This window comes from Lathyrus oleraceus, chromosome 5 (assembly GCF_024323335.1).
Source record: "Lathyrus oleraceus cultivar Zhongwan6 chromosome 5, CAAS_Psat_ZW6_1.0, whole genome shotgun sequence".
Taxonomy (NCBI): Eukaryota; Viridiplantae; Streptophyta; class Magnoliopsida; order Fabales; family Fabaceae; genus Lathyrus; species Lathyrus oleraceus.
Genome location: NC_066583.1, coordinates 241,675,905 through 241,700,805, shown reverse-complemented (window position 1 = coordinate 241,700,805; position 24,901 = coordinate 241,675,905). Strand labels below are relative to the sequence as shown.

The 24,901-nt window shown below is 35.1% G+C and overlaps 1 protein-coding gene across 4 annotated transcripts in view; it reads left to right on the top strand.

Moving 5' to 3' along the window:
• Positions 1-988: 988 nt before the first annotated feature.
• LOC127083430 (uncharacterized) overlaps positions 989-24,901 on the top strand; it is a 34,260-nt gene continuing 10,347 nt past the window's right edge. The window contains exons 1-24 of one of the 4 annotated variants that reach the window (XM_051023741.1): positions 990-1,359; positions 1,446-1,541; positions 1,647-1,828; positions 3,245-3,336; positions 3,409-3,515; positions 3,602-3,669; positions 3,786-3,855; positions 4,148-4,510; positions 6,111-6,190; positions 6,316-6,367; positions 7,698-7,851; positions 7,998-8,085; positions 9,114-9,216; positions 9,309-9,399; positions 10,331-10,428; positions 18,221-18,403; positions 18,673-18,924; positions 20,805-20,900; positions 20,980-21,074; positions 21,184-21,247; positions 21,336-21,426; positions 21,535-21,608; positions 21,775-21,981; positions 22,319-22,392. In XM_051023741.1, coding sequence (XP_050879698.1) covers positions 1,165-1,359; positions 1,446-1,541; positions 1,647-1,828; positions 3,245-3,336; positions 3,409-3,515; positions 3,602-3,669; positions 3,786-3,855; positions 4,148-4,510; positions 6,111-6,190; positions 6,316-6,367; positions 7,698-7,851; positions 7,998-8,085; positions 9,114-9,216; positions 9,309-9,399; positions 10,331-10,428; positions 18,221-18,403; positions 18,673-18,924; positions 20,805-20,900; positions 20,980-21,074; positions 21,184-21,247; positions 21,336-21,426; positions 21,535-21,608; positions 21,775-21,981; positions 22,319-22,392 — 2,975 coding nt within the window. In that variant the 5' untranslated portion in view covers positions 990-1,164. Of the gene's footprint in view, positions 1,360-1,445; positions 1,542-1,646; positions 1,829-3,244; positions 3,516-3,601; positions 3,670-3,785; positions 3,856-4,147; positions 4,511-6,110; positions 6,191-6,315; positions 6,368-7,697; positions 7,852-7,997; positions 8,086-9,113; positions 9,217-9,308; positions 9,400-10,330; positions 10,429-18,220; positions 18,404-18,672; positions 18,925-20,804; positions 20,901-20,979; positions 21,075-21,183; positions 21,248-21,335; positions 21,427-21,534; positions 21,609-21,774; positions 21,982-22,318; positions 22,393-24,901 lie in introns of those variants that run through there. The other 3 variants (XM_051023740.1, XM_051023738.1, XM_051023742.1) reach the window with 3 other exon arrangements.

Below are 24,901 nucleotides of genomic sequence, written 5' to 3'. Positions count from 1 at the left end.
TTTTAGTTCTTTAAATTTGTTTTTCAAATCTATTTTAAAAAACTATTTTTAAGAAGAAAATTAACAAAAAATTTGTTTGATAAAGTAACTTTTAAAAACTGTTTTAAAAATATGAAAATGAAAAAACTTGTTTGATAATCTAATCTTTTAAAATCACATTAATGTTATTAATGAAAATTATAAATTTTTTATGTTTTTTCTTCAAGTTTTATAATACTAAAAACCAAAAAGTGAGAAGCAAAACACAATTAAACTGTTTCACTTTTTTACTTTTAAAAACTGAAAATAGAAAAGAGTTTTTAAAAACAGTTTTGCAAAACATTATATTCAAACAAGTTTTTAAGTTTTAAATTTTCAAAAACTAAAAAAGAGTTTTTAAGATGCATTTCAAACAGACCCTTAATTCCTACATTTTAATCCAATTTTGCTGAAAGACAATTCTAAAATTAATGAAATATATGGGAGCATCAATATAATCTTGGAGGTGCTCGAACAATTTTGTCAAAAGACTAAGGGCCCGTTTGAATGAGTTTTAGTTTTTAGTTTTTAAAAACTATTTTGGAAATTAAGTTTTAAAAAAAAGTTTTGAGGAAAAAACATGTTTGGTAATCTAATTTTTAAAAATTGTTTTAAAATTGAACATCGTTACAAATTTGTCATTTATGAATATAGTACCATTTTTTCTTGTTTTGTCTTCTTCCTAATTTCAAAAACTAAAAACCAAAAACCCAAAACCTCTAAAATCTATTTTAGATTTTTAGTTTTAAAAACTCACAAATAGAAAATAGTTTTGAGAAATAGTTTTATAAAATTAGACTACCAAACAAATTTTATAATTTCTAATTTTTAAAAACTAAAAAACAGTTTTCCAAAACCATATCAAACATGCCCTAAATTTTAAGGAAGCTTTAAATATTTAAATGGTGACAGGTGGTGTAACTAGAGTAATGAGAGGTTTATATATCAGTTTTCTTAATTTGTATGGAATTTATTTAAAAATTAAAAATAATATCGGGACTGAGTCTGTAACTGGGTTTGTTCGTCGTCGTCTTCGGAGTGCAAAGCCGCAGTTGTTTGCTGAATCATTCTACAATTCCATCGAATGCACGAGCGATGAACTATCATTATAGTTAGAAACCTAGAAATCTCTGTTTTAGAGATTTGATGGCGGGAACGGGGTTCGGTGGCGCAATAGCACCGACGCCACTGGTTAGATCATGGAGAACCGCCTTTTTAACACTGAGAGACGAAACCCTAACGAATCCTCCTCGCAATTCCACTGCTCAATTGCTCCACAATCTCATTTTCTCTCATTCGCATACTCTGCTAAGTGCAGCACCCGAACTTTCTTCTCACGAGGTATCAATGCCTTTTATTTATTCTTATTTGCTTTTTTAGATTTTTCGTAACTTTCTCTCTGATTTTTTGTTTGATTTGTCGTTAAGGTTTTATCGGACATAGTGTTTTTGATGGAATTGGTTGCTTCTACTTCTTCAGATGAAGAAGACTGTGTTCATATCTATACTCAAGCTTCACGCTTGGTATCAGTTCTATTTTTGGCTTTCTTATAGTTTTCTGATTTAATTTATTTACATTAGGATTGAATTGTATTTAATAAGAATGCTAATTGATCTGGCTTCTCGCAGGTCCATGATATATGTCGACAAGTTAAGTTCGACATAAATGGCTCCTCTTTCGGTAGTGTTCTTGGTTCTTTCGGGAAGATGCTGGACCGGTTTCTTGGAAAAGATGCTACTGGTGATAAGTTAACTGGAATTTGCAGAGCCGCAGCAATTGTTTCTGCTGTTGAATGCTTGCATGCTATTAGGTTATTTCACGCTCCTGAAATGAATTGATATACTTGCTGCAATTTTACTTTGGCTGTACTTACGACAACTAGTATATAACTATGTCTTCTGTTTGGGGTTTAGTGATGCTTTTATTTGTGAATCGTAAGAGACAGAGCATGTTTTTGGTTTCCACAAGCTCTTTTCTAGTACATATGAGATTTAGATTCTGAACTTTCGGTATTTTTTTTAATTAGTAATGAAAGTGTTATTGTTTAAACCATGAGTGGGAGGGCTTTATTCATAATGTAGGTTGTTATAATGCAGTTTGAGTGGGGAATATCCACACACCTGGAGGGTGCAAGGCACCTAGGAACTGAAAGAAAAACTCTAGACTTTTTTGATTGTTAATTTTTTTAAAGGTTTTTGAAACTGTCTGTTAATTGGAAAACAGTGAGAAAGTAAATTGGGAGTTTCATATATTCCTTTTTGAATCTTCTCTTAACTGAAGATTCACAACATATTACAAAATTCATAGGAGGCTCATCCTAAACTCAGCTGGGGTTAAACCTGCACCTAAAGCTAACAAACTTGCATCTCGAGCTATCGAGCTTTTAGGCAGTTACCACTGCCAGAGCTAATGTGGCATTTTTCTAACAAACTGTCATGAGAGGGAGACACGACATCTCCACCAAAAATCTTAAGGCATCAGGTATATGAGTTCTCTCTTATAAATCCAAGATTCTACCCATTCATAGGCAATGTGGGACTTTAACCACTCACACCTGTACACAACACACTGAGCTTGCTATGCAACTCTAGAAATAGAGCAGAGGAGAGAGGTTTGGTCAAAATATCTGCCTTCTGGTCAGGACCTGGAATCTGAACAGCAGACAGCTTTTCATGGATAAAGAACAAATCAATCTCCATGTGTTAAGTTTGAGTATGTAGGAACTAGATTGTGAGCCATGACAACGGTACTCTGGTAGTCACAGTAAATAACAGGAGGAAGGAAGTCCACCTTGAACTCATGAAGCAGAGTTTGAGCCCACAGTAACACTTCTCTAATAAACTTACTAAGGCCAAAAGGCACTAATACAAGCTGCAGTTATTTATAGCATCAAACCTATGAGATCATGAAGCAGTGTTTGAACCCGTTCGCACCCCTAAGCACTTTTCGTTCTAACAAACTGACGAAAGACCAAAAGACACTTTTACAAGCCGCCGTTATTTATAGCAGAAAACACATGAGAACAACTCAAATACTCGCAATGATAATTTATCAAATAATATATTAGTTCCTGAAATATCTCCTCATATATTTATTACACTGATAGTGCATACCAATTAAACTCTAATGTTAATATACTAAATTTTTTTAGTTTTTTTTTTGTTATCACCTTTCAACTTTTTGTCGGTACTTTAGATTTACCCTATAAAATCTGCTCCCTGTCCAGATGTATCATTACTCTACCGAATCGAAGATGGTTGCAATCTGAAGATACTATACTAGTTAAATTTCTACTTCATGTTATTGTTAGCTCTCAAGGTGTGTCATTTTGGATGCCTCGTTCAGTATACAAAGAAAGACCAGCTGTGATTAATATGAGTTTTTCCACAGAAAGCAGTTCAAGTGAGCTACAGGCAGTATCTTTTGAGATGCTTGGCGAAGCAATCTCAAGAGCTGGGTCATCTTTCCCGGTTGATATCTGGAGATCAATGTTTGAGGTATATAATACTTCTTCCTTTTATTTCCTTATAACATTTGTATATTAATTCCAGCAAAATATTTTAACTGGTTTCTTCTGAAATAGGTGGTCAGAAAAACAATGGATGTCATGGTATTAAAAACCTCAGTTGTGGAAGATAATGCAATGTCCAGGTAACCTGTTTGTTGGAAGATCTCAGTAGAAGCCAATGATACAACTCATTGAGAATTGAGATTCATGCTTTGGCTATATGTCATTAACTACAAGTTGCTGACGCATTTTTCTGCAGGTTTTATGAATCTTTCCTGAGATGTCTGCATCTGATCCTTACTGATGCTAAATGTTCGGTATCTGAGCATGTAAGGAAGACTTTATTTTTTAATAATTTTAAGGGTAGTGCTAATATGTGTCCTAAGGGCACATGTTAAGAACTAAATAAAGAAATTTATTTTGGAAGTTTTGTATTGAATTTATTACAAACATGTAATTAATTTTTTTAATTATTTTTTCAAGACAAATTTTCTAATTATAGGTTTCTTAACATGTGCCCTAAGGGCACATGTTAGCATTACCCTAATTTTAATGCAAAGAACAAATAAATGTGTTTTACCTTTACCATTAACCATTGTGACACTTGGATCTTTTTTCAAGGTGTCAGTTTTTGTTGCTGTGCTACGAATGTTCTTAAATTACGGCCTTTCTGGTAGAACCCCAAGTACTCTGCTAGTTGGCCAGACGAAAAATAATCTTAATTATATCAGTCCTAAGGTACACAGGGATCAACTGAACAAGTCAGATCATAGTGTATATCGGCCTCCACACTTGCGCAAAAAAGACTGCTCAAATGTGAAGCCCAATAGAGCAACGTATTCTCAATATATCTCTGATAGTGAATCTTCTGCTATCAATGTTACATCTTCAGATTCAGATTTTAGTGATGGAGATGGGTCAGCTAAAGAGAGTGCTAGAGGGCAGTACTCTAGGGTTAGAGTTGCTACTATAATTTGTATGCAGGTAAATTCCAGATTTACTGTCCTCTCACCCTTCCGATGTAGTTTCATGATGTACTTTCATGAGAACGTAAATCCTAATATTGAAGTTACTGTTAGATTAGCCCAAAATTTATATTTAAAATTTAGTTTAAGATTTGAAATAGTAATTTTTTAATTCTCAGAATTGGGAAAATCTATATGCTAATTATCACCAAATACTGGATTTGAGGCAATGTGAATAGAAACTTGCCTCTCATAGACTCGTACTAGTTTATAATACCCAATAATAGGTCGCAAGTAATTTGTGTCATAGCTCACCATTTTAATTGTGGATTTGATCTTTTCAATGCGTGCATTTTGCTTCTAATTTTTCACTACATATTTTCACCAAAAAATATCACAAATTATTGATATAAATCTTCAGTTTACAGGACATCACGTCTATTAGGTAAAATGATAAGCAGAAAGAGTGAGAATTTCAAAGATAGATTCTCTAAGAAATGAAGAGAATTTTTGTGCTGCTGATACCGCAGGTACTTATAGCAGAGGATACAGCAGTAGGTAGATACAGAGATTAGTTACAATTGAAAAGCTGATGTTCTAACTAAATTGATGGAAGTAGCTTAAAGAGAAGATTCTAGAACTGAACTACAAATATTGCAAATTAGTAATGAGCAGACTGACGCTACAAGAGAGAATAGAAGTTTGACGATATAACCTGTATGAAGCATACTATAATAATATTCAGTTCATCTGAATACACCACACAGCCAATCCACTCAGAATAACCATACACCTCACAGCTACCAAATTTCCGGACGTTCTAGACTTCTAGGATGTGTTTTGTGTGAATACGAACATGTTATATCATACACCTCACAGCCATCCACTCAGAATAACCATAGACCTCACAGATACCAATATAACCAAATGTTCTAGACTTCTAGTACGTATTGTGCGAACGTAACATGTTATGTCACTGAAATAACGAGTCTTAATAACTGCATTGGCTGTGATGTGATAAAACACTTATACAAATAATCTAATCTAGTTCAAGTCAAATTAAGTGCTAATAATTTCAGCCTAGCTCTATAACGCTCCTAGCATTATAATTCAAAACTTTAACATTTAATTTGACTTGAAATCAAATTAGTCTGTGTTCCTTCTTATCGAACTTGTAAATTCATATTCTATAGAGTATTTTTATTGTTTATTTTAGTATGCATCAAAATCACTATGTAAAACAACAGATATAAATAGGGCATCTATAAGTTTGAAAACAATCGGTTTTAAAATTGAAGAAGACGGTTACAGCAGGAACTAAGGTAAACATTTCCCCCCTAAAGTTTTCTAATATTTTTTATCAGGTAAGAAAACCAATTTCAAACTTGCATATTTTGCAACCCTTTCCCGTCTCAAGATTTATAAAGATAGGATAGATATTCATCAATTATTTGTGTTATTTAATTTAAGTTACCCTTTGGTGACCATGAGATAGATCTTCGTCATTTTTCCCGTTGATTACCATCACCGACAGGAAAGTTATTTTGGCAACTTTGCCCTGGTTGCTTCTGGGTTTTTATTTCTTATTTACTATCGTTGTGATTATGCTGGGTGTGAAGGACCTTTGTCAAGCTGATTCTAAATCTTTCTCCATGCAATGGTCGTTGCTTTTGCCAACCAGTGATGTACTACAACCAAGGTATGGCCTGAGCATTCTTCTAGCATTTTATTCAAATTTCTACTATCATGTTTCTCGTCTCATGCCATTTGACTTTGTTTTGGTTTTTTTCTGACCATATAATTGTTTTATTTGCATATTCATAGGATGCGTGATGCAACTTTAATGACTTGCCTGCTATTTGATCCTTGTTTGAAGGTAACAACTTTTGTTGATATTTATGTATGGCTGTCTCACTTTTATTGTAAATTTCACCTTGAGTGTTAGTGGTCTCCCAACAACAATTTTCTACTTTGAAATTTAGCATGTGTTTGTTTTTGTGTCGAAGTAGCTTTGGGATGTGAAAAAATTAAGGCAGACGCAGTACCAAACATACCATTCGTTGCTGTATCTTTTTTTATTTTTATTATTAGAATGTGCCGTTACTCGCAGCTTTATTATGCTTCATTTTAACTATTATTTTATTTTACATTTGCTTTGTATTATGTTCTAGAATCTTCTGATTCTGTAACTAACTGAACTACCTTCGGTTAGTTACAACTATTATTTTACATATGTTGCAGGTTATTAGAATCTATAACTTGATAAATAGCTTTGGCTTGGTATAGTTGTTATTGTTTTTGAACATTAATTTTCTATCAATGCTTCAGCCTCTCCTGTCAGAGTTCTAACATGGTATCTAGAGTTTGGTCAGAACCCTTAATGAGCTCTGAAAATTTTGGTTCTCTCCCTCCTCCGGTGAATCCTGTCACCTCTTCTAGTTCCATTATTGAGAAGCTTGACAGTTAGAACTCTTGCTTTGGTACTATCTTCTAAATTTAATAATCCCATTGAAGTTCTTCAATGTTGAAGATAAATGATCTTGGTCCCATTTCTGAGAGAACAATACAAGAAAAATGCTTATGTCACAGCCCAACTCTTTGCCTTGTATGCTATTTGGTGGGCAATTGACAACACAAGTAAAACAATATAAATTTTGCTTAGAGAATTATTTATAATATGCACTCTTATTATTATTATATAATATCTAATACACTGTATGACATAGTTTTACAATATTAATGTATGTTAGAATCTGAATATTATTTATTGAGACGTTGAATATAAAAGCACTAATCTCTATATATAGAGTATTCTAACCTAATGGGCTTTACTAAAAGAAAGATCCAAAACATGAATTAATACTAATAATACTAAAAATAACAATAGTAAAGCATTTATTTAAAACAATATATATAATATTTAATACTCTTGATTCTTGAAGTAACTTAATTCCTTCTCATGTTAAATAAATACTGCTGTATATAATACGTAATAATATGTATAATATTGTTCTGTAATAACCATTTCTTTGGCATTTTCTCTGCATTTAGCACTTTCCCATTTTTGCCAACTCTTGCATCTCTTGTCATATACACACACAGCCCACTCCTCTGGAGCTCATATTTGTTTTCTTTCTAAAAATAAGCATTTGTAATGAGTCTATCGTATTCGCATATAAGAAAAGGTTATATTATGCTATCTATAGGCACGTATGGCATCTGCGTCAACACTAGCGGCCATGTTGGATGGTCCATCTTCCATTTTTCTGCAAGCAGCAGAATACAAAGAATCTAGCAAAGTTGGATCTTTTACCGCACTTTCAAGCTCCCTTGGGCAAATTTTACTGGAAATTCATAAAGGTAGCTAAAACATCTGCAGTATCTTATTTAATTACGTAGTCGAACAGTTTTTTTTATTAAACTTGTGTTCTTTAAAAAATTACTGACTCTTCATTTTCCATGGATTACTTGATTTTCACCCTTCCATTTTTTTCCTTCTATTGCAGGTATTCTTTACTTAATACAGAATGAAGCTCATGGTAAATTGCTGGCATTGTTATTCAAAATTATCAGGCTTTTGATATTACATACACCGTATGTCTCTTTGCTTCCAGCACCATCAATATATTTTATTTAATCTCACAATGCTAGTTCTGTTATAGTTGGAGTCGGGATTTTCTTCCGCGTCATTTGAAATGCTGTAGGAGGCGGATAAGATGATTGTATAAATGTTTAACTAAGACAACATGATTGAACCGCTCAGCAACTTCCATCTATAATTGAACCGCGCTGCCTAATGGTTTTCTGAATGCTCAATGTTGTCACCATTTAATAAGTGGGAGTGTACTACTGAATGTTGAAATTGAAACAATTGAAAATGAAACCCGGGGATGAAAAGTCGGGAATTGCAAATATGAAATCCAAATAGACAATTAAGCGATGTATCATTGAATATGTGGCGAACAACACAAAATTAGATTAATGTTTACATCTAATCCTTCAACCTCCTGTTCATGTAGGTTGTGAGGGAAATTTATAATTGATTAATGTAAGTCTGACAGAATTACTCACATAATCTTAAGCCACAAATTTTAACCAAAATATCTTGAAATTATACAGATAAGCCAGCTATTAATGCTTTTATCTTCTACTGCCTTTACATCACAACTTCTTTATGTTTTAGTGTCAGACAGCTCATTATTTCGTATGATCAAATTATAGGGATCTAAGTTGAGAAGGAATATATGAATTGTATTGCAGCTTGCGCAAAATGCAAGAGGCTAAGTACTTGTAGAAGTTGTAGCGTTTGGGGAGAATAAAATATAGGAAGTAGGGTAAACATTCAATAATTACAGGGAATAACAAAATAATTAATTACAAAAATTGATGTTGGTTATGCTTAATATATGCAAAATGTTTAATAGCATTAATTACACCAATATCACATTTGCTTCTTAATTTCTAGGAGTTAGTTTTGGGTCATTCAGTCTTCATTCTGAATGTAAACCGGTTAATTATGCTATCTTTACTGTTGACAGTTGACACTGGATTTTCAGTCTTTTATCTATTTATGCTTGTGGAAAATTAATTATTTTGCTCACTGAAATAGTTTTGTTTGCCAGATATTCGAGAATGCCACCAAATTTGTTGCCTACTGTTATTACTTCTCTTAGGACGAGGATTGAAGAAGGGTTTCGGTCCAAAAGTGACCGGAATAATCTGCTGGTTAGTTGTATGATTGTTCAAAGTATTGTTGTCCTTCTGGACCCAGAACTTCTGGGGCAGTAATATGTGTTTGACATGACCCGTGTTAGCAGGATCCTGCGGTTGGTTGTTTGACATTAGCTCTGTCTTCCTCACCATCCTCTGCTCAAGTAAAGAAGTTGCTCCACGATGAAGTTTCCTCAGGTATCTTTTATAGTACTCTTGATGTTTAAAGTAATTGAATAAGTTATCATTTAAAATAAAAGAAATGGTCTAAAATCTTAGATCAACCATTGCTCTAGATGTGAATATTTATGAATATTCATTCATTCTTAGTTTTTGTTCACATAATTCTTGAATGTGTATTTCATTTGAATGTTTCAGTTATTTTGATCGAGATAGATATAGAGTCACATACCTGATTAATAGTGAATGCATAGAAAATGATATTTTTTTGTGTATTGTTTAATTGGATTGGTGTTGCATTAATGATGTAAAAGCTAGGTGACGGAATAAGTTTCAGGGGTGTATTATCAGATTGTGGGGGATTTGATTAACGAGGTCGTGGTGGGTTTTTATAATTTGAAGGTTGTTGGGATATTATTTAGTCTATTTGTCACTAGGCTTGGATGTGTACCTATGGTAATAGTGTTCAATCTAATTATAAGTAATGATGCACAAAGTTTGATCAGGCATTGCAATGAATCCTAGGCGTCACCTTTGAGATTATGCATATTGCTTGGGATATCCTTGAAATCTCCGGGGTCAACTTTATGATTCATAAACAGGGAATTTGAAGATTTTTGATCAGGCATATTGCGTGACATATCCTTGAAATTCTGAGAGCTAATCACCTCTAAGCCTGAGCATATTCAAATATTTTATCATTAGAAAAATTGCTAAATGTAAGAAATGTTGTTCACTTACCCTAGCCATATAGCATTTTATTTTCACTTATCTTTACCACTCTTTCCAATGGGCTTTGCATATAGAATTTTGTTTTGCTCTTGGGATATATGAGCAATGAGTCAACAATGGATATTGCTCCACAATATTCTACTGGTTTGATTTTGGATATATGATACTGCTATCTGTTGGTTTGGCTTCATGTCTGCAATTGTTGGTTTTCCTTCAGGTTATCTCGAGAAAGAAAAGAAGTCGGGTGTTCTTTCTTTGTTATTTGAGTATGCATCGCAAGGAAGTTGCCCAAGCATTTGCCTTGAAGCCCTTCAGGTAATCTTGTCAGAGAACATATTTTTAGCATAATTTGCTGAGTGAAATGTGCAGTCTCCGTTTTGTTAAGGTGTCTCTGCATGTGTTGATTTTGTTGCAGACATAGAGTTACAATCTGTTACAGACTGTTAGGTAGCCCATAGCAAACCTATTAGAGTTAAGCTATAGAGGCTGTAAATTGAGAGCATAATCTCTCTCAGACCGTTCAACAACACTTTTTTTAGAGTGTTGACTTGACATTTTGTCTTTTTTGTCTGTTAATATATTTTTTGGCTTAGTTGCACTTTTAGCTTCCTAGCTATTTTTGTTGTGCGATTTGAGTGTCTCAAGTTCCAATTGCGCTCATTCAGTCACTAAACTTCCCATTGAGTCACTAAACTTTACCCCCACTGACAACTAGGCCCCTTTGTTAGTCTTCTGTCCATTTACTAATGGAAAATGATTATGTGGCACTTATGTAGTTCTTTTTGGGCTTTCCTTGATGTGGCTATGTGGAGATGCTACCTTGGATTTTACACGAGAGACCAAAAGTGCAATTACATCAAATTAAAAAAATGGAATCCCATGGTGTGAGTGAACCCATGCCTCATGGGTTTTAGACACACATGCACACTATTCTAGTCATCTCATTTTCATGTGTATACTTTTTTTTTGTATGTGCACAGGTGATTATTATATATAAGCTTATTTTTATTAATATATATGTATTTTCATCGATACATAAACATATTTATATAGGTGCACATTATGAGTTATTGTAGGTTTCAAATGTAATTTCTGCTTCTATAATATATGCAAAAAGTCATGTGATAAGATAATATTGGTTGTGTTTAATAGTTTTTTTAATGTTGATTTATAAGTATTACAACTTGTTTACAATAGTACATAATGAGAAAATAGAAAGAAATCTCATTTTCAAATAATGAACTCTGGACAAAACTTATACACATTCAACTCAACTAACACACCAGTTGAGCTACCCTATCTATCATAAAATCATTAAATATATCCCACCGGTCATTATTATGAGCAAAAAGGTGACCTTAAATCTTTCATTATTATAAGCAGAAGTTAATAAATTTTAAACTAATTAATATTTGTGTTACTATTATACCCCTGATTTAATTTAAAAGCATTTAATGTTGGTAAGCTTTATAGTAAATTTTATTTTGATTGCACATGAAATCAAAAAAATTAATTACACTTAACTAACTTTTTTAATCGGTGTGAAAGTAGTTATTTTGCTTATAATTGTGACCGGAAGAAGTATATTAACGTCTGGAAACTGTTAAGTGTATACGGATGTAAATGTAAATAATGTGTAATTGGATTCAATTCATTAATTACTAGTAATAATCCGTACACATATTTTGCTACTAATTTGCACTCATTTAAAAATTAAAAGATGTATGTTACCATTCTAGACCTTTTTCATTTGGACTGAAAAGGAGCATTCACTGCCGTTGACCCAAACACACCCGACTCACATTTTACTTGAACTCGTTTAAGTTTGGGTTCAACTATAACCAATCTGTTCAAACCTAATAGAGTTTGATAAAGAGAGCATATTAGAGAAGAATAGAGTTTGCTATTAACAGAATTCTTGACTGAATGATCCAAGTGAGTGCTGTATTTATAACAGACTCAGAGTTTGTTATAGATCTCAAGTTCAGCATAACTGACTGAGATCTATTGGCCTAACCTACTGCCAGCTCATCATACTTCAGTATTACACTCTAATACTCTAATATTTTCCCCTCAAATGGTGCTGCCCGTTGAGGGAAGACACTTTTCTTGAAGGAGTGTGGTTTTGTCTACCACTTTGAGGCTATCTCTGAGTGTGAGGAACCTTAGAGCTGATAAAGGTTTTGTTAAAATATCTGCATTCTGCAGGTTGGCTGGGATGTGCTTGACAGAGAAAGTGGTGTTGAGCATTTTTTCCCTGAGAAAAAATATGTCAAACTCCATGTGTTTAGTTTTAGCATGAAATATAGGATTGTGAGATAGTGCCACAATGCTGAGATTGTCACAGTAGAGAGTAGGAGCTAAAGTTGTAACTTGTAATTCTGAGAGTAGTGACTGAATCCATAGAGCTTCAGATGTAGTGCTGACCAAACTCCTATATTCTGCTTCAGTGCTAGATCAGGCTATGAGGTTTGTTTTTTTGACCACCGAGAAATTAGGTTTGGTCCAAGATAAATGCAGGACCCTGATGTAGATTTTCTGTCATCAGGGTCAGAGCCCCAGTCAGCATCAGAAAATGCTGTGATGGAAATAGGCTGCAGAGGGTTAGCTGGTTGAAACTGTAAGCCATGATGTATGGTGCCTTTGAGGTATCTCAGTATTCTTTCGACAGCCACCCAATGACTCTGCATAGGTTGAGCCAGAAACTGGCAAGCTTTATTGACAGAGAAACTGATCTCAGGTCTGGTAATGGTAGCATTCTGCAAAGCTCCTACCACTGACCTGTAATAAGTAGGATCTGAGAGATAGTCTGATCCCTGCTTGGTGAGTTTCAGATTAGACACCATGGTAGCAGGGAGACTTTTAGCCACACTTGCTGGTAATGAATCCAAACTGATGTAATGCAATAGAAAGCCTTTCAAACCAAGCCCTAGGGGCCTGTTTCGACCCATAAATAGCTTTGTTAAGCTTGCATAGGTGATTATTCTGCAGTAGTAGGATGAGAATTTTGAGGATAAAGGTGATGTATAGGTGATTATTCTGCAGTAGTAGCAGATAATGAGTGATTGGAAGATGCTTCTTCATTGGATTGAAGAAAGATGAAACAACAGGAGATGAATGGAAGAGTGGACTCTGAGAAGTAGTGGGTGAGTCTTGTTGAAGAGGAGTGGAAAGTGCTAAGTTATTGTGCTGTGAGGGATGAGGTTCAGTATTTGAATGTTGAGAAGAGCCTGGAGAGAATGATGGAGGAACTGGGACAGAAATTTGAGTAGGGGATGAGGGAGATGTTGGAGACTTGGGAAATAAGGATGTGTATGGAAACCTGATTTCATTGAATATGACATTTTTAGAGATGTAAATCTTGCCACAGGTGCCATACAATTGTAACCCTTGTGGTGTGCAGAGTACCCTAGAAATAGGTGATAGACAAATTTGTGAGAGTTGTAGGGCCTGAGGTGTGGGTAACATGCACATCCAAACACCTTGAGAGATTTGTAGTCAGGTTCAGATTGATACATGGTGCTGTAAGGTGACTGCATAGCTAGAACATTGGTTGGCATTCTATTGATAAGATAGGCTGCTGCTTGAAAGGCATGATCCCAGAATTTTAGAGGTGTGGATGCTTGAGCTAAAAGTGTGAGACCTGTTTCCACCACATGTCTGTGTTTTCTTTCCACATACCCATTCTGATGATGATGTGTGTGAGGGCATGTAAGCCTATGAGTGATACCTTGTGTGGCAAGTAGAGGAATGAGTGGTTGAAATTCACTTCCTCCATCAGTTTGAACTGTCTTGATCTAACAGTTAAACTGAGTTGTGACATATGCCATAAAGGTGGTGAATATGGATGTCACTTCAGACTTGTGTCATTAGGAATATCCAGGTATACCTTGTGAATGCATCTACACAGGTTAGTAGGTATTTAAACCCAGCAGTTGAAAGCATGGGTGCAGGACCCCAAACATCAGCAAATATGAGTTCAAAAGGAGCATAATATTGAGTAGTGGAAGAAGTAGAGGGTAACCTATGAACTTTACCCAAACAACAAGCAGTGCAAAAGTCTAATTTGGATTGATGAGGAATAGGAATATTACACTTGGATAGAACAGCCTTGAGGACCTCATGATGAGGGTGCCCCAGTCTGTTATGCCACTGAGAATATAGAGAGGGACCTATAGCAGTGGTGTTTTTATATGTACATGTGCTGAATGTAAATTGCCACTAATGAGTGTGTGCACACAAGGTGATAAACTAGCAGAATAGGAGGGAGCCTTGAGATTGCCAAATGAGTATAGTCCATCTTTCCCAAGAGATCCTTGTAATAACACTTCAGAGGTAGCCTGGGATTTGACTAGACAGAAGTCAGGATGGAATTCAAAATATACTCTGTTGTCACGTGCAAACTGACTCACTGATATCAAGTTCTTGGTGATCTTAGGTACAAGCAATAAGTTATTCAAAGTGAGTGTGACATGTGGTTTGTGTGCAGATGGAAATGAAGTGTTACCAATTGAAGTGATAGGCAGACCTTGACCATTACCAAGCATAACTTGATCAGTGTCTGAGGTAGAGATGCTGTCAAGGAAGTGATCTGCAGAATTGGTAACATGATGCGTGGCACCTGAGTCTGCATACCACTGAGAGTTTCCAGCTTGACTTGTGCCTGAGTCTGAACCTGCTAGATAAGCTTGGTGTTGTTTGCCAGCATAGGAAGATGTTGTAGGTCTAGGTATGAAACCAGGTGTAGGAACACACCATTGAGAAGGAGGCATCCATTGTTGTGGCATCTGTGATGGAACACCTGCTGAGTACCAAGGATTCTGAAAATTGGATGCAGGTTGAGGTGGTATGATTGGATTACGCCACTGATTAGGTCCAGAAGGCGTAACCTATAGCCTGTAGTAACAGACTTTAGCATCATGTCCAGTTTTAGCACAGATATGGCACTGAACTTTTGACCTACCACCATTACGACCACCACCTCGAGAGAATCGACCACTGCGACCACCACGATTGCCATCAAATCGAGGTGTAGGATCGGTGATGATCGAAGATGGCGAGTCTTGAGCTTGAGGAACAGTACCTTGTGTAAGATTGACGGAGAGTGAATCATGAGGCACCACTCGTGACGATCGATCCAAGCGCGCTTCATGAGAGAGAAGCATGGTTTCGGCGACGACGACTTCACATGGTTCGTCACGATACTGAATGATCGAAGCAGATATTCCGGTGGCAATCCATCCACAATCGTCTTAAGTTGATCGCGATGCGAAACTGGATCTCCAATCAATTTAAGAATATCTACAATATGTTGAGTACGTCCTAAGTACTTAGCAATGGTACAGCCACCTTTCTCCATGCTTCGCAGTTCATAACGCAGTTGACGCGATTTCGCGTAGATCTGAGTGCGTTGGAACTGATCGATGACGGTCCAGACTTCATGAGCATGTATGCATTTGACTACGCGTGGAAGAACTGATTCCGATAGTGTGGTGAGAAGCCAGGTGAAGAGAAGTGAATCTTCTTGATGCCATTGCAGATAGGCTGGATTTTCAGTCTCGGAAGCACGATCCGCCGTGGAGAGATAACGCGGAGGAATCACCAGATTAACCAGATGACAATGCAGTTTGTGAATGCGAATAATGCCTTCGACTTGTTGCTTCCATGAGAGGAAGTTGTTGTTGTCAAGCTTAATGCTGATTTTCTGTGCAAATGTTTTGAACGCATTCTTCAGTGACGAAGCTGCTGCGTTTTGTGAAGAAGAGGTGGTGCCACTCACCGGAGTGTTGTTTTTCGGTGAGGATGATGAACCATTTGTAGCGGAAGAAGACATGGCTGTGATAGATCCCAAGCTCATGATACCATAATAGAGTTTGATAAAAGAGAGCATATTAGAAAAGAATAGAGTTTGTTATTAACAGAATTCTTGATTGAATGATACTGTTAAGAGTCCCACATTGGACAATATATGGCCTGAACATGTGTTTATAAATGGGGGCAGTCCTCACTCTACCAACCGGTTTTGTAGAGTTGAGTTAGGTCCAATCACACATTCTGAACAGATACAAGTGAAGTGCTGTATTTATAACAGACTCAGAGTTTGTTAAAGATCTCAGTTCAGCATGACTGACTGAGATCTATTTGCCTAACCTACTGCCAGCTCATCATACTTCAGTATTACACTCTAATATTCTAATGAAACTTGAAGTGGTTTGGTTTGGTTTGGATAATGGTTATAAACCAAATTTGTTAACTTGCATACCCAACCTGTTAAAAAATATGAATTTTTAAATTTTTGTTCATATAATTAAGAATTTATATGTTGATTAAAAAATGATTCAATTTAATTAAACTGTTACGATTTAAAATTGTAAATTTAGTCTAAACTTATAAAAAAAAGAGTTTAATTTAAGTATTGGATTTTTATATCAATTTTTTTGTTCCATAGGTTCAAACCAACCCTCTCATCATCGGGGTTTTGACTCAACCCAAACCAATGAAAAATAGGGGTATTCTCATTACACTCACTGAATTTCTCATGAACCCTATGAAACTCTTACAATGCCTCTGTCTGAAAGTTATCTTTCAGACGCACCTATTAGCCTCTGTAGTTCATTTGACCCAACTCAGTAAAAGTTAAGGGACTGTGTCTGGTAGTAATTTTCTGGACGCACCCTCTGTCATTCATTTGAACTTATTTAGTAAAAGTTAAAGGAATGTGTCCGGAAGTTATCTTCCGGATGCACACATTTTGTTCATTTGCCCTTACTCAGTAAAAGTTGAAGCGATGTGTCCGGAAGATAACTTTCGGAAAAGTGATACTTGGGTTCCAAAAGATAACTTTTTGAAAGGTGATGTTCTTCTGTTTTTATATTTCAGAAAAGCAAACTCAATTGAAACACATGGGTGCGACATGGAAATAACTTCCAGAATGAGCAGTTTCGGGTTTTTATAGGGTGTGAGAAATACATAGGGTGTAGTGGGCAACCTCTGAAAAATATAGGATTTTGGCAAAAAAAAACGTCCCAACCCAACACAACCCGTGAACACCTATGCCAAATAGTAAAATCCCAACTATATTGATGTTATGTTATTAAACGAGTCAGTATTGATGTTATTAAAGTTTGTTTCTCTCTAGTCACAATTTATGTTTCCTCTATTATTTTTGGCAAATGTCATAATTATTTACATGAAGTTAATTTATCAATTAAAATGTGTTAAAAATGAGCTTACATACTCCCTCTGGTATCTGTTATGCGAAAAAAAAAGTGATCTCAAATCTTAATTACTATTATAAAAGTTAATAACTTTTGAACTAATTAATGTTTGGATTATTATTATACCCTTCATTTAGTTTAAAAGCATTTAATATTGGTAGTTGATTCATCTAATATCAATAATGATATTATAGTAAATTTTACTTTGACTACATGAAATCTAAAAAATTAATCGCACTTAACTAACGTTTTTAAATAGTGTGAAATTATTTTTTTTTGCTTATAATTATCACCGGCTAAAATACATATCTAATTGTGAGGAATCCAAGTACTTGGTTTATGGAATTTTATTATCATACAACTATAATTTTTTTATGCATTAAGTACCGATACGACATCGTACTTTATCCCGGACATGTCTCTAAATGCCAATTTAAGTTTTTTTTGGGTGAGGTAGTCTAGTGGCCTGAATTTCACCCTTTAGAAGTGAATAAGTGGGATGTCGCGGGTTCGAACTCACTCCCCTGCAGTAGTCTGATGTTCCTGCACAACTACCAACTGAGTTGACTTAACATAACAATGACAATTTAAGTCTTATAAATGGTATATTGTATTGAAATATTGTAATTGTCATCTGTTTTATAAGAGTATTTATTTTCTTTCTGGATAAGGTTACTAAATTTTCATGGCTTACTGCAAAATTGAAGAGTAAGGTTTGTGTAACTAAATTGGTGAATTGCCTGTCATTTTGACCTGGTAATTTTCACCAGTAATTGTATTCAAATTTAAAGGTAGTAGTTATTGGTTGATATGCTTTATCCATAATTTATTCAATAGTTAGTGAAAGTGTCATGGTAGTTTATTTATCTGTTCAGACTAATCTTTTTCAGGCACTTAAAGCTGTATCCCACAATTACCCTAGCATAGTGACTGCATGTTGGGGACAAGTTTCCTCAACTGTATATAGTTTCCTTAGTATTGTATGTCCTGAAGTTCCTTCAAAGCAGTCAAATGAGCATGTTGGGAGTACAACAGCGTTTAATAACGAAAAAATTCTTATTGCTGCTATAAAGGTAATGACTTTGTTCCTCCTTTTGCCTTTATTCTATTTCTTCTTAAATGATTAAATGGTGTATACTAAGTAATCAATTCTATTAGAGTACAGAAACCACATGTCATGTGTTGTATACATAAAAATTGATTGGATTCTCTGTATTCTTATCTAAGAGTGGTAAATACTGTGTCTAAGGAAATATTGGGTTTATAAAATCTACGTAAATTTCTGTGCTATGATATTTCCATATTTTTTTGGTCTGTAATAAAATGTATGTGAATTTTGAAGGTTCTAGACGAGTGTCTTCGTGCTGTGTCTGGATTTCAAGGAACGGAAGATCTTTCAGATGATAAAGTTGTGGATGTTCCTTTTACATCCGACTGCATTAGGTTGAAGAAAGTGTCATCTGCTCCATCTTATGAACTAGAGTGCAAAGAGGATGATGTAGTTAACTCTGAAGAACGTGAATCTGGAATTGAGCAATGGTGTGAGGCAATGGAGAAGCATATGCCTCTTATCTTATGTCACTCCTCTGCAATGGTATAAATTTTATTTCCTTTAATTTCATATTGGTATTTTTTATATTCTGAATAATTGAATCATTTATTATTTGATTTGATTTTTATCAATTAACTATTAGAAAATAAGTGGTGAATGCAATATTGATTCACTCCTCAGCCCAAGGCTGGTTTAATAGAGAGGGCACAATTAATTCTCCTCCTTGAATCAAGGAGAAAATAGTTACAAAAGAAAATTGAAAGAAAAAACAGATGGAAATATCTAGAAGCACCTAGAAATAATAAAAAGGAAAAAGTTATACATGGATTCTCCAACTATAAAACAGTTTACTTCTTTGCTAACTTGGACAACTTTACATGTCTGGTAACAGAGTAAATTCAAAAGAAAGTTCAGGCACTGTGTAAGTAGATGTTGGAACTTGAGGGTGTCTTAGTCTATATACTCAACAAGAACAAACTCTTACATGCTTGTATGAATAGAGATCCTAACTTAATTAAGTCATGGCTTAAAGAAACTTGTTATGTCTTGCCTTTTAACACGATAGCTTCTGAATGTTAGTCCTTGGCTTTGATCTTAACTTTTGGACTAACTGTGTCTCTCACCTTTCCTGGTAGAGAAAATTCTAATTCCTCTCAAAATTAGAAAAGGCTAATAGATTATCAAGGAAGCAATCGAGAAAGATTAGAGTTAAAAGGCTAAGTGATTCAAATATGTAAGAGGTAAGATACTCAAATCAAACATGAAATGTCTAATAGAGGCAACAATGGCGCAAACTTGGTATGTCAAATTGAACAATTCTTGATTTTGGCAAAATGTCTTTTCTGTAGTGCTTTTGTGTCGAATCACCTTTTTTTAAGCACTTGTCTTTTCAGGTTTTTCTCTGTACATTTGAATTCTTCTCATTTTTCAAATCAATTTAGGTTTTTGAATTTCTAGAATCAGTCGTGTATAGAAGAAATAGCATAAAAAACAAGTTTGCAAAAGAAATTTGGATTAAACAGTTGCATGTGATGAAGTTGCATTTTTTTTTGCAAAGCAAAAATCCAGCAACCCTAGAATTCTACATTTCAAGTAATCACCAAACCAAACCTTCCTACACATACTCTAACACTAATAACTCAAGCTAGCACAAAATTTGGATTACAAAGATGCTACAAATTGAAGTTTTTCTCAGAAACATCAAGAACACATAACATTAGGTGACTAGCTCTGAATACCAGTTGATAAAGATGTAATTGATTCCATATCAGAAGAAAGATCTAATCAAATAGTTTCTTGAATCCAAGTAGAAAATGAAATGGGATAAACAAACAAGCAAATATGGTTTAGGTGGAGGGAATGAAGAAGGAAGGCGCCATAATTACGAATTTATGATGATTGATAAGCCAAGACGTGAACTGCCACAACGGTAAGAAAACCTTTGATAAGATTCAAGCAAGTTCTAATCCAAGAATTCAAAGAGGTGAAAATCTCACTCACGAGCTCATTAGAGAGAATTCTAATTCATCTTAAAGTTAGAAAATGAGAGTCTAACAAAAGTATTTAAAGAAAGATTCTCCCATTACTAAATGGGCCCATTAGGCCAACTATCTAGGCCCATATCAGGATTACACTACTTAACAAAAATAAAATTACTACAATTCAAATTAAACACAAATAGAATAAAAAGTTATTCTAAAGTCTTGACTTCAGTTTTTTCTTGTTTTCTTCCTAATTAGATAATTTTAGGTTCTCATAAAAAAACTAATGTCTAACAAATTCTAGTAATTGTATATCTCTTATTTCTTTTTTTCAGTTTGTTCTTTTGCTAATTTGTCCATAAAATTATAACATTGCTGAATCTAAATGCATAGGTAATTTGTCTTTAATGAATGTCTTCTTTTTCTGTTTTTTCCTGAAAGGCGAGGGCTGTGTCAGTTACATGTTTTGCGGGAATGACTTCGTCTGTGTTCATCTCTTTCACAAAAGAGAAGCAGAACTTCATTTTGTCTTCTTTAGTAAGTATGATACATAACTTACGCAATGCAATGAATTGTACTGAATTAACTGACACCATTCCTTGCAAATGTTGTGTAGGTCCACACTGCTGTTCATGATAATGCATCATCAGTGAGGTCTGCTGCCTGTCGAGCCATTGGTGTCATTTCATGTTTTCCACAAGTGTGTCAGAGGTTACACTAAAACTTGTAGCAGTGTCAATATTCAACATTATGAAATCCTTTTGAACCTTTTGTATCAAATTAATCAGAGTCAAACTAAAAATTTCAATAATATCTTTAGTGCAGAGGTACTTGACAAGTTTATTCATGCTATTGAGATAAACACTCGAGATGCCCTAATCTCTGTAAGATCTGCTTTACATTTCTAACTCCACACATCGTTACATACTTCAATGCTATGTAGGCTGGAATTTAGAGATTTTATTACATCAGGTTAGGATAACGGCTTCATGGGCATTGGCAAATATATGTGATGCCATTCGTCACTGTGTTAGAATTCTCCACTTTGGACAGATGGGTGAGGGTGAGCTTAATTTGATATCTATGAATCAATAGTCAACCATTTGGTATCAAGACTACATTCCAGATTTCTTTGTTTTTAATTTTCTTCTATCATGAATCTTTTTTGCAGATTCAAACTCCAACCCCCAGTTTATTGTATCATTGAGCGAATGTGCTTTGCGTCTTACAGAGGATGGGGATAAGGTAGATTTATTCCTTTTCTTTGTTTTCTCTAGTCATATCTTTTATGTTAATGAATTATTTTGTTTGTATAGATTTATCAGGTAAATCTTACACTTTGAATATTGGACTCCTTTTAACAGAGTTGTCTTTGATTCATATTTTATTAATTTGTGTTTCTCATTAATAGGTTAAATCTAATGCTGTGAGGGCTCTTGGGTATATTTCACAAATCTTCAATTGTTCAACGCCAAGATCTCAAGATACGTTTGTGCACAACCTTGAGAATCCAATGACGTGTAAACGGCGTTGCCTATTAGATTCCCTTGAAGATTTTCATAGGCTGGAGAAAATAGTTCAGGCATTTATTTCCTGCATTACTACTGGGAATGTTAAGGTACCAAGATTATGTTGTTTTAATTTGATTGTGTTAAGAGTCCCACATCGGACAATATATGGCCTGAACATGTGCTTATAAGTGGGGGCAATCCTCACTCTACCAACCGGTTTAAACCGGTTTTGTAGGGTTGAGTAAGGCCAAACCACACATTCTTAACATGGTATCAGAGCCTCGTTTAAGATCCGGTGGGCCACCTACCACCTACTATGGTTTCCGCTATCGGGCCACCCACCATTTATTTCCGCGCTCCAATTTCTTAACAGATTGTTTAAAGTAAATTTGATTTCTAAATCTTGTAAACTTCATTCTTGAATCACAAGTCTCTGTTTATCAGGTCCAGTGGAATGCTTGTCATGCTCTAGGAAACCTATTCTTGAATGAGACATTAAGACTGCAGGACATGAGTTGGTATGTTGAACTAAACACATGCATCCTATGCTTCTCACAGACACACACTGCATGTCTTTATTCTTCTCTTAGATATTAGATATTGTAATTTGTAGCATCAATGAAGTAATTATGTATTAGCATTAGAGTTACTGCACTCATATGAGTAGGTTTAGTTGTGTGTAACACAAATCCAATTCCTTACTCTCTGCTCTTTTACCATGATATCTCTAATCTAAAGGAAGATGGTCTTTTTTTCCCATGTGCTCACAGTTGTGCCTCCATCACTGGCTTCCCTCACTGTTTGGATACTTTTTTAGCTGTCCTCCACCGTCAGCAACAAAGTTTTGCAGTGAGATTCAACTGTAGGCAGTCTTGGATTGGCACTGGAAACTGCCTACTGACCTTCCTCAGAGAATTTTATAGTGTATAAGATCCAACTCTGCATGCACCCCCACACGAGAGCATTTTTAGCCTCATGCTTCAACCATATTTCTGTTGTCGTACTCATTCCTTTGAACAACTCATCTTTCTCTTTTCAGATTGTTACCTTCTACAAATCCTAACCCTGTTGCATAAATAGTACACCCCTTCTTTGACCCCCTCATCCTAGCCTAAGTGTCCCATGTTTTTCTGCCTCATTCACTTTCATTATTCCTACCACTGCCTTTTTCACCTCCATCAATTACTTGTGATAGAGTACATGACTTATAACCTGTTTCTGTTTGTATCAGAGTAGGAAAAACATTAACCATGATTATATTAGTTAATAGTTAATACCTGTTATGACATTTCAGCAGTGAGTTACTGTAATTATGTATTAGCATTAGAGTTACTGCACTCATATGAGTAGGTTTAGTTGTGTGTAACACAAATCCAATTCCTTACTCTCTGCTCTTTTACCATGATATCTCTAATCTAAAGGAAGATGGTCTTTTTTTCCCATGTGTTCACAGTTGTGCCTCCATCACTGGCTTCCCTCACTGTTTGGATACTTTTTTAGCTGTCCTCCACCGTCAGCAACAAAGTTTTGCAGTGAGATTCAACTGTAGGCAGTCTTGGATTGGCACTGGAAACTGCCTACTGACCTTCCTCAGAGAATTTTATAGTGTATAAGATCCAACTCTGCATGCACCCCCACACGAGAGCATTTTTAGCCTCATGCTTCAACCATATTTCTCTTGTCGTACTCATTCCTTTGAACAACTCATCTTTCTCTTTTCAGATTGTTACCTTCTACAAATCCTAACCCTGTTGCATAAATAGTACACCCCTTCTTTGACCCCCTCATCCTAGCCTAAGTGTCCCATGTTTTTCTGCCTCATTCACTTTCATTATTCCTACCACTGCCTTTTTCACCTCCATCAATTACTTGTGATAGAGTACATGACTTATAACCTGTTTCTGTTTGTATCAGAGTAGGAAAAACATTAAGCATGATTATATTAGTTAATAGTTAATACCTGTTATGACATTTCAGCAGTGAGTTACTGTAATTATGTATTAGCATTAGAGTTACTGCACTCATATGAGTAGGTTTAGTTGTGTGTAACACAAATCCAATTCCTTACTCTCTGCTCTTTTACCATGATATCTCTAATCTAAAGGAAGATGGTCTTTTTTTCCCATGTGCTCACAGTTGTGCCTCCATCACTGGCTTCCCTCACTGTTTGGATACTTTTTTAGCTGTCCTCCACCGTCAGCAACAAAGTTTTGCAGTGAGATTCAACTGTAGGCAGTCTTGGATTGGCACTGGAAACTGCCTACTGACCTTCCTCAGAGAATTTTATAGTGTATAAGATCCAACTCTGCATGCACCCCCACACGAGAGCATTTTTAGCCTCATGCTTCAACCATATTTCTCTTGTCGTACTCATTCCTTTGAACAACTCATCTTTCTCTTTTCAGATTGTTACCTTCTACAAATCCTAACCCTGTTGCATAAATAGTACACCCCTTCTTTGACCCCCTCATCCTAGCCTAAGTGTCCCATGTTTTTCTGCCTCATTCACTTTCATTATTCCTACCACTGCCTTTTTCACCTCCATCAATTACTTGTGATAGAGTACATGACTTATAACCTGTTTCTGTTTGTATCAGAGTAGGAAAAACATTAAGCATGATTATATTAGTTAATAGTTAATACCTGTTATGACATTTCAGCAGTGAGGTCGGCCAGCTGAACAATTCTGTTACAAGCAGTTACTGAACTGTCTTTATTCTATGTACTATAAGTACTAATCTTAGCTCAGAAAATCAGAATATAGAAATTAATCATTCACAACTTTTCAATAGCCGTAGCCGTAGTGTATAGTCCTGTATCCAGGTAGCTTCTGTTCTATATGTAGAAACGTGTTTTGAATATCATTTATTTGAAAATAAGGGGTGAATACTATTATGACTTATTCCTCAGCTTTAGTTGGTTTAAATGGAAAGAGTACTAATCACCTCATTGAATCAACGCACATTAATTAGAGTAGAAAATACTAGAAACTCATAGTAAAAGTAAAAAATAAAATACGCAGTAAAT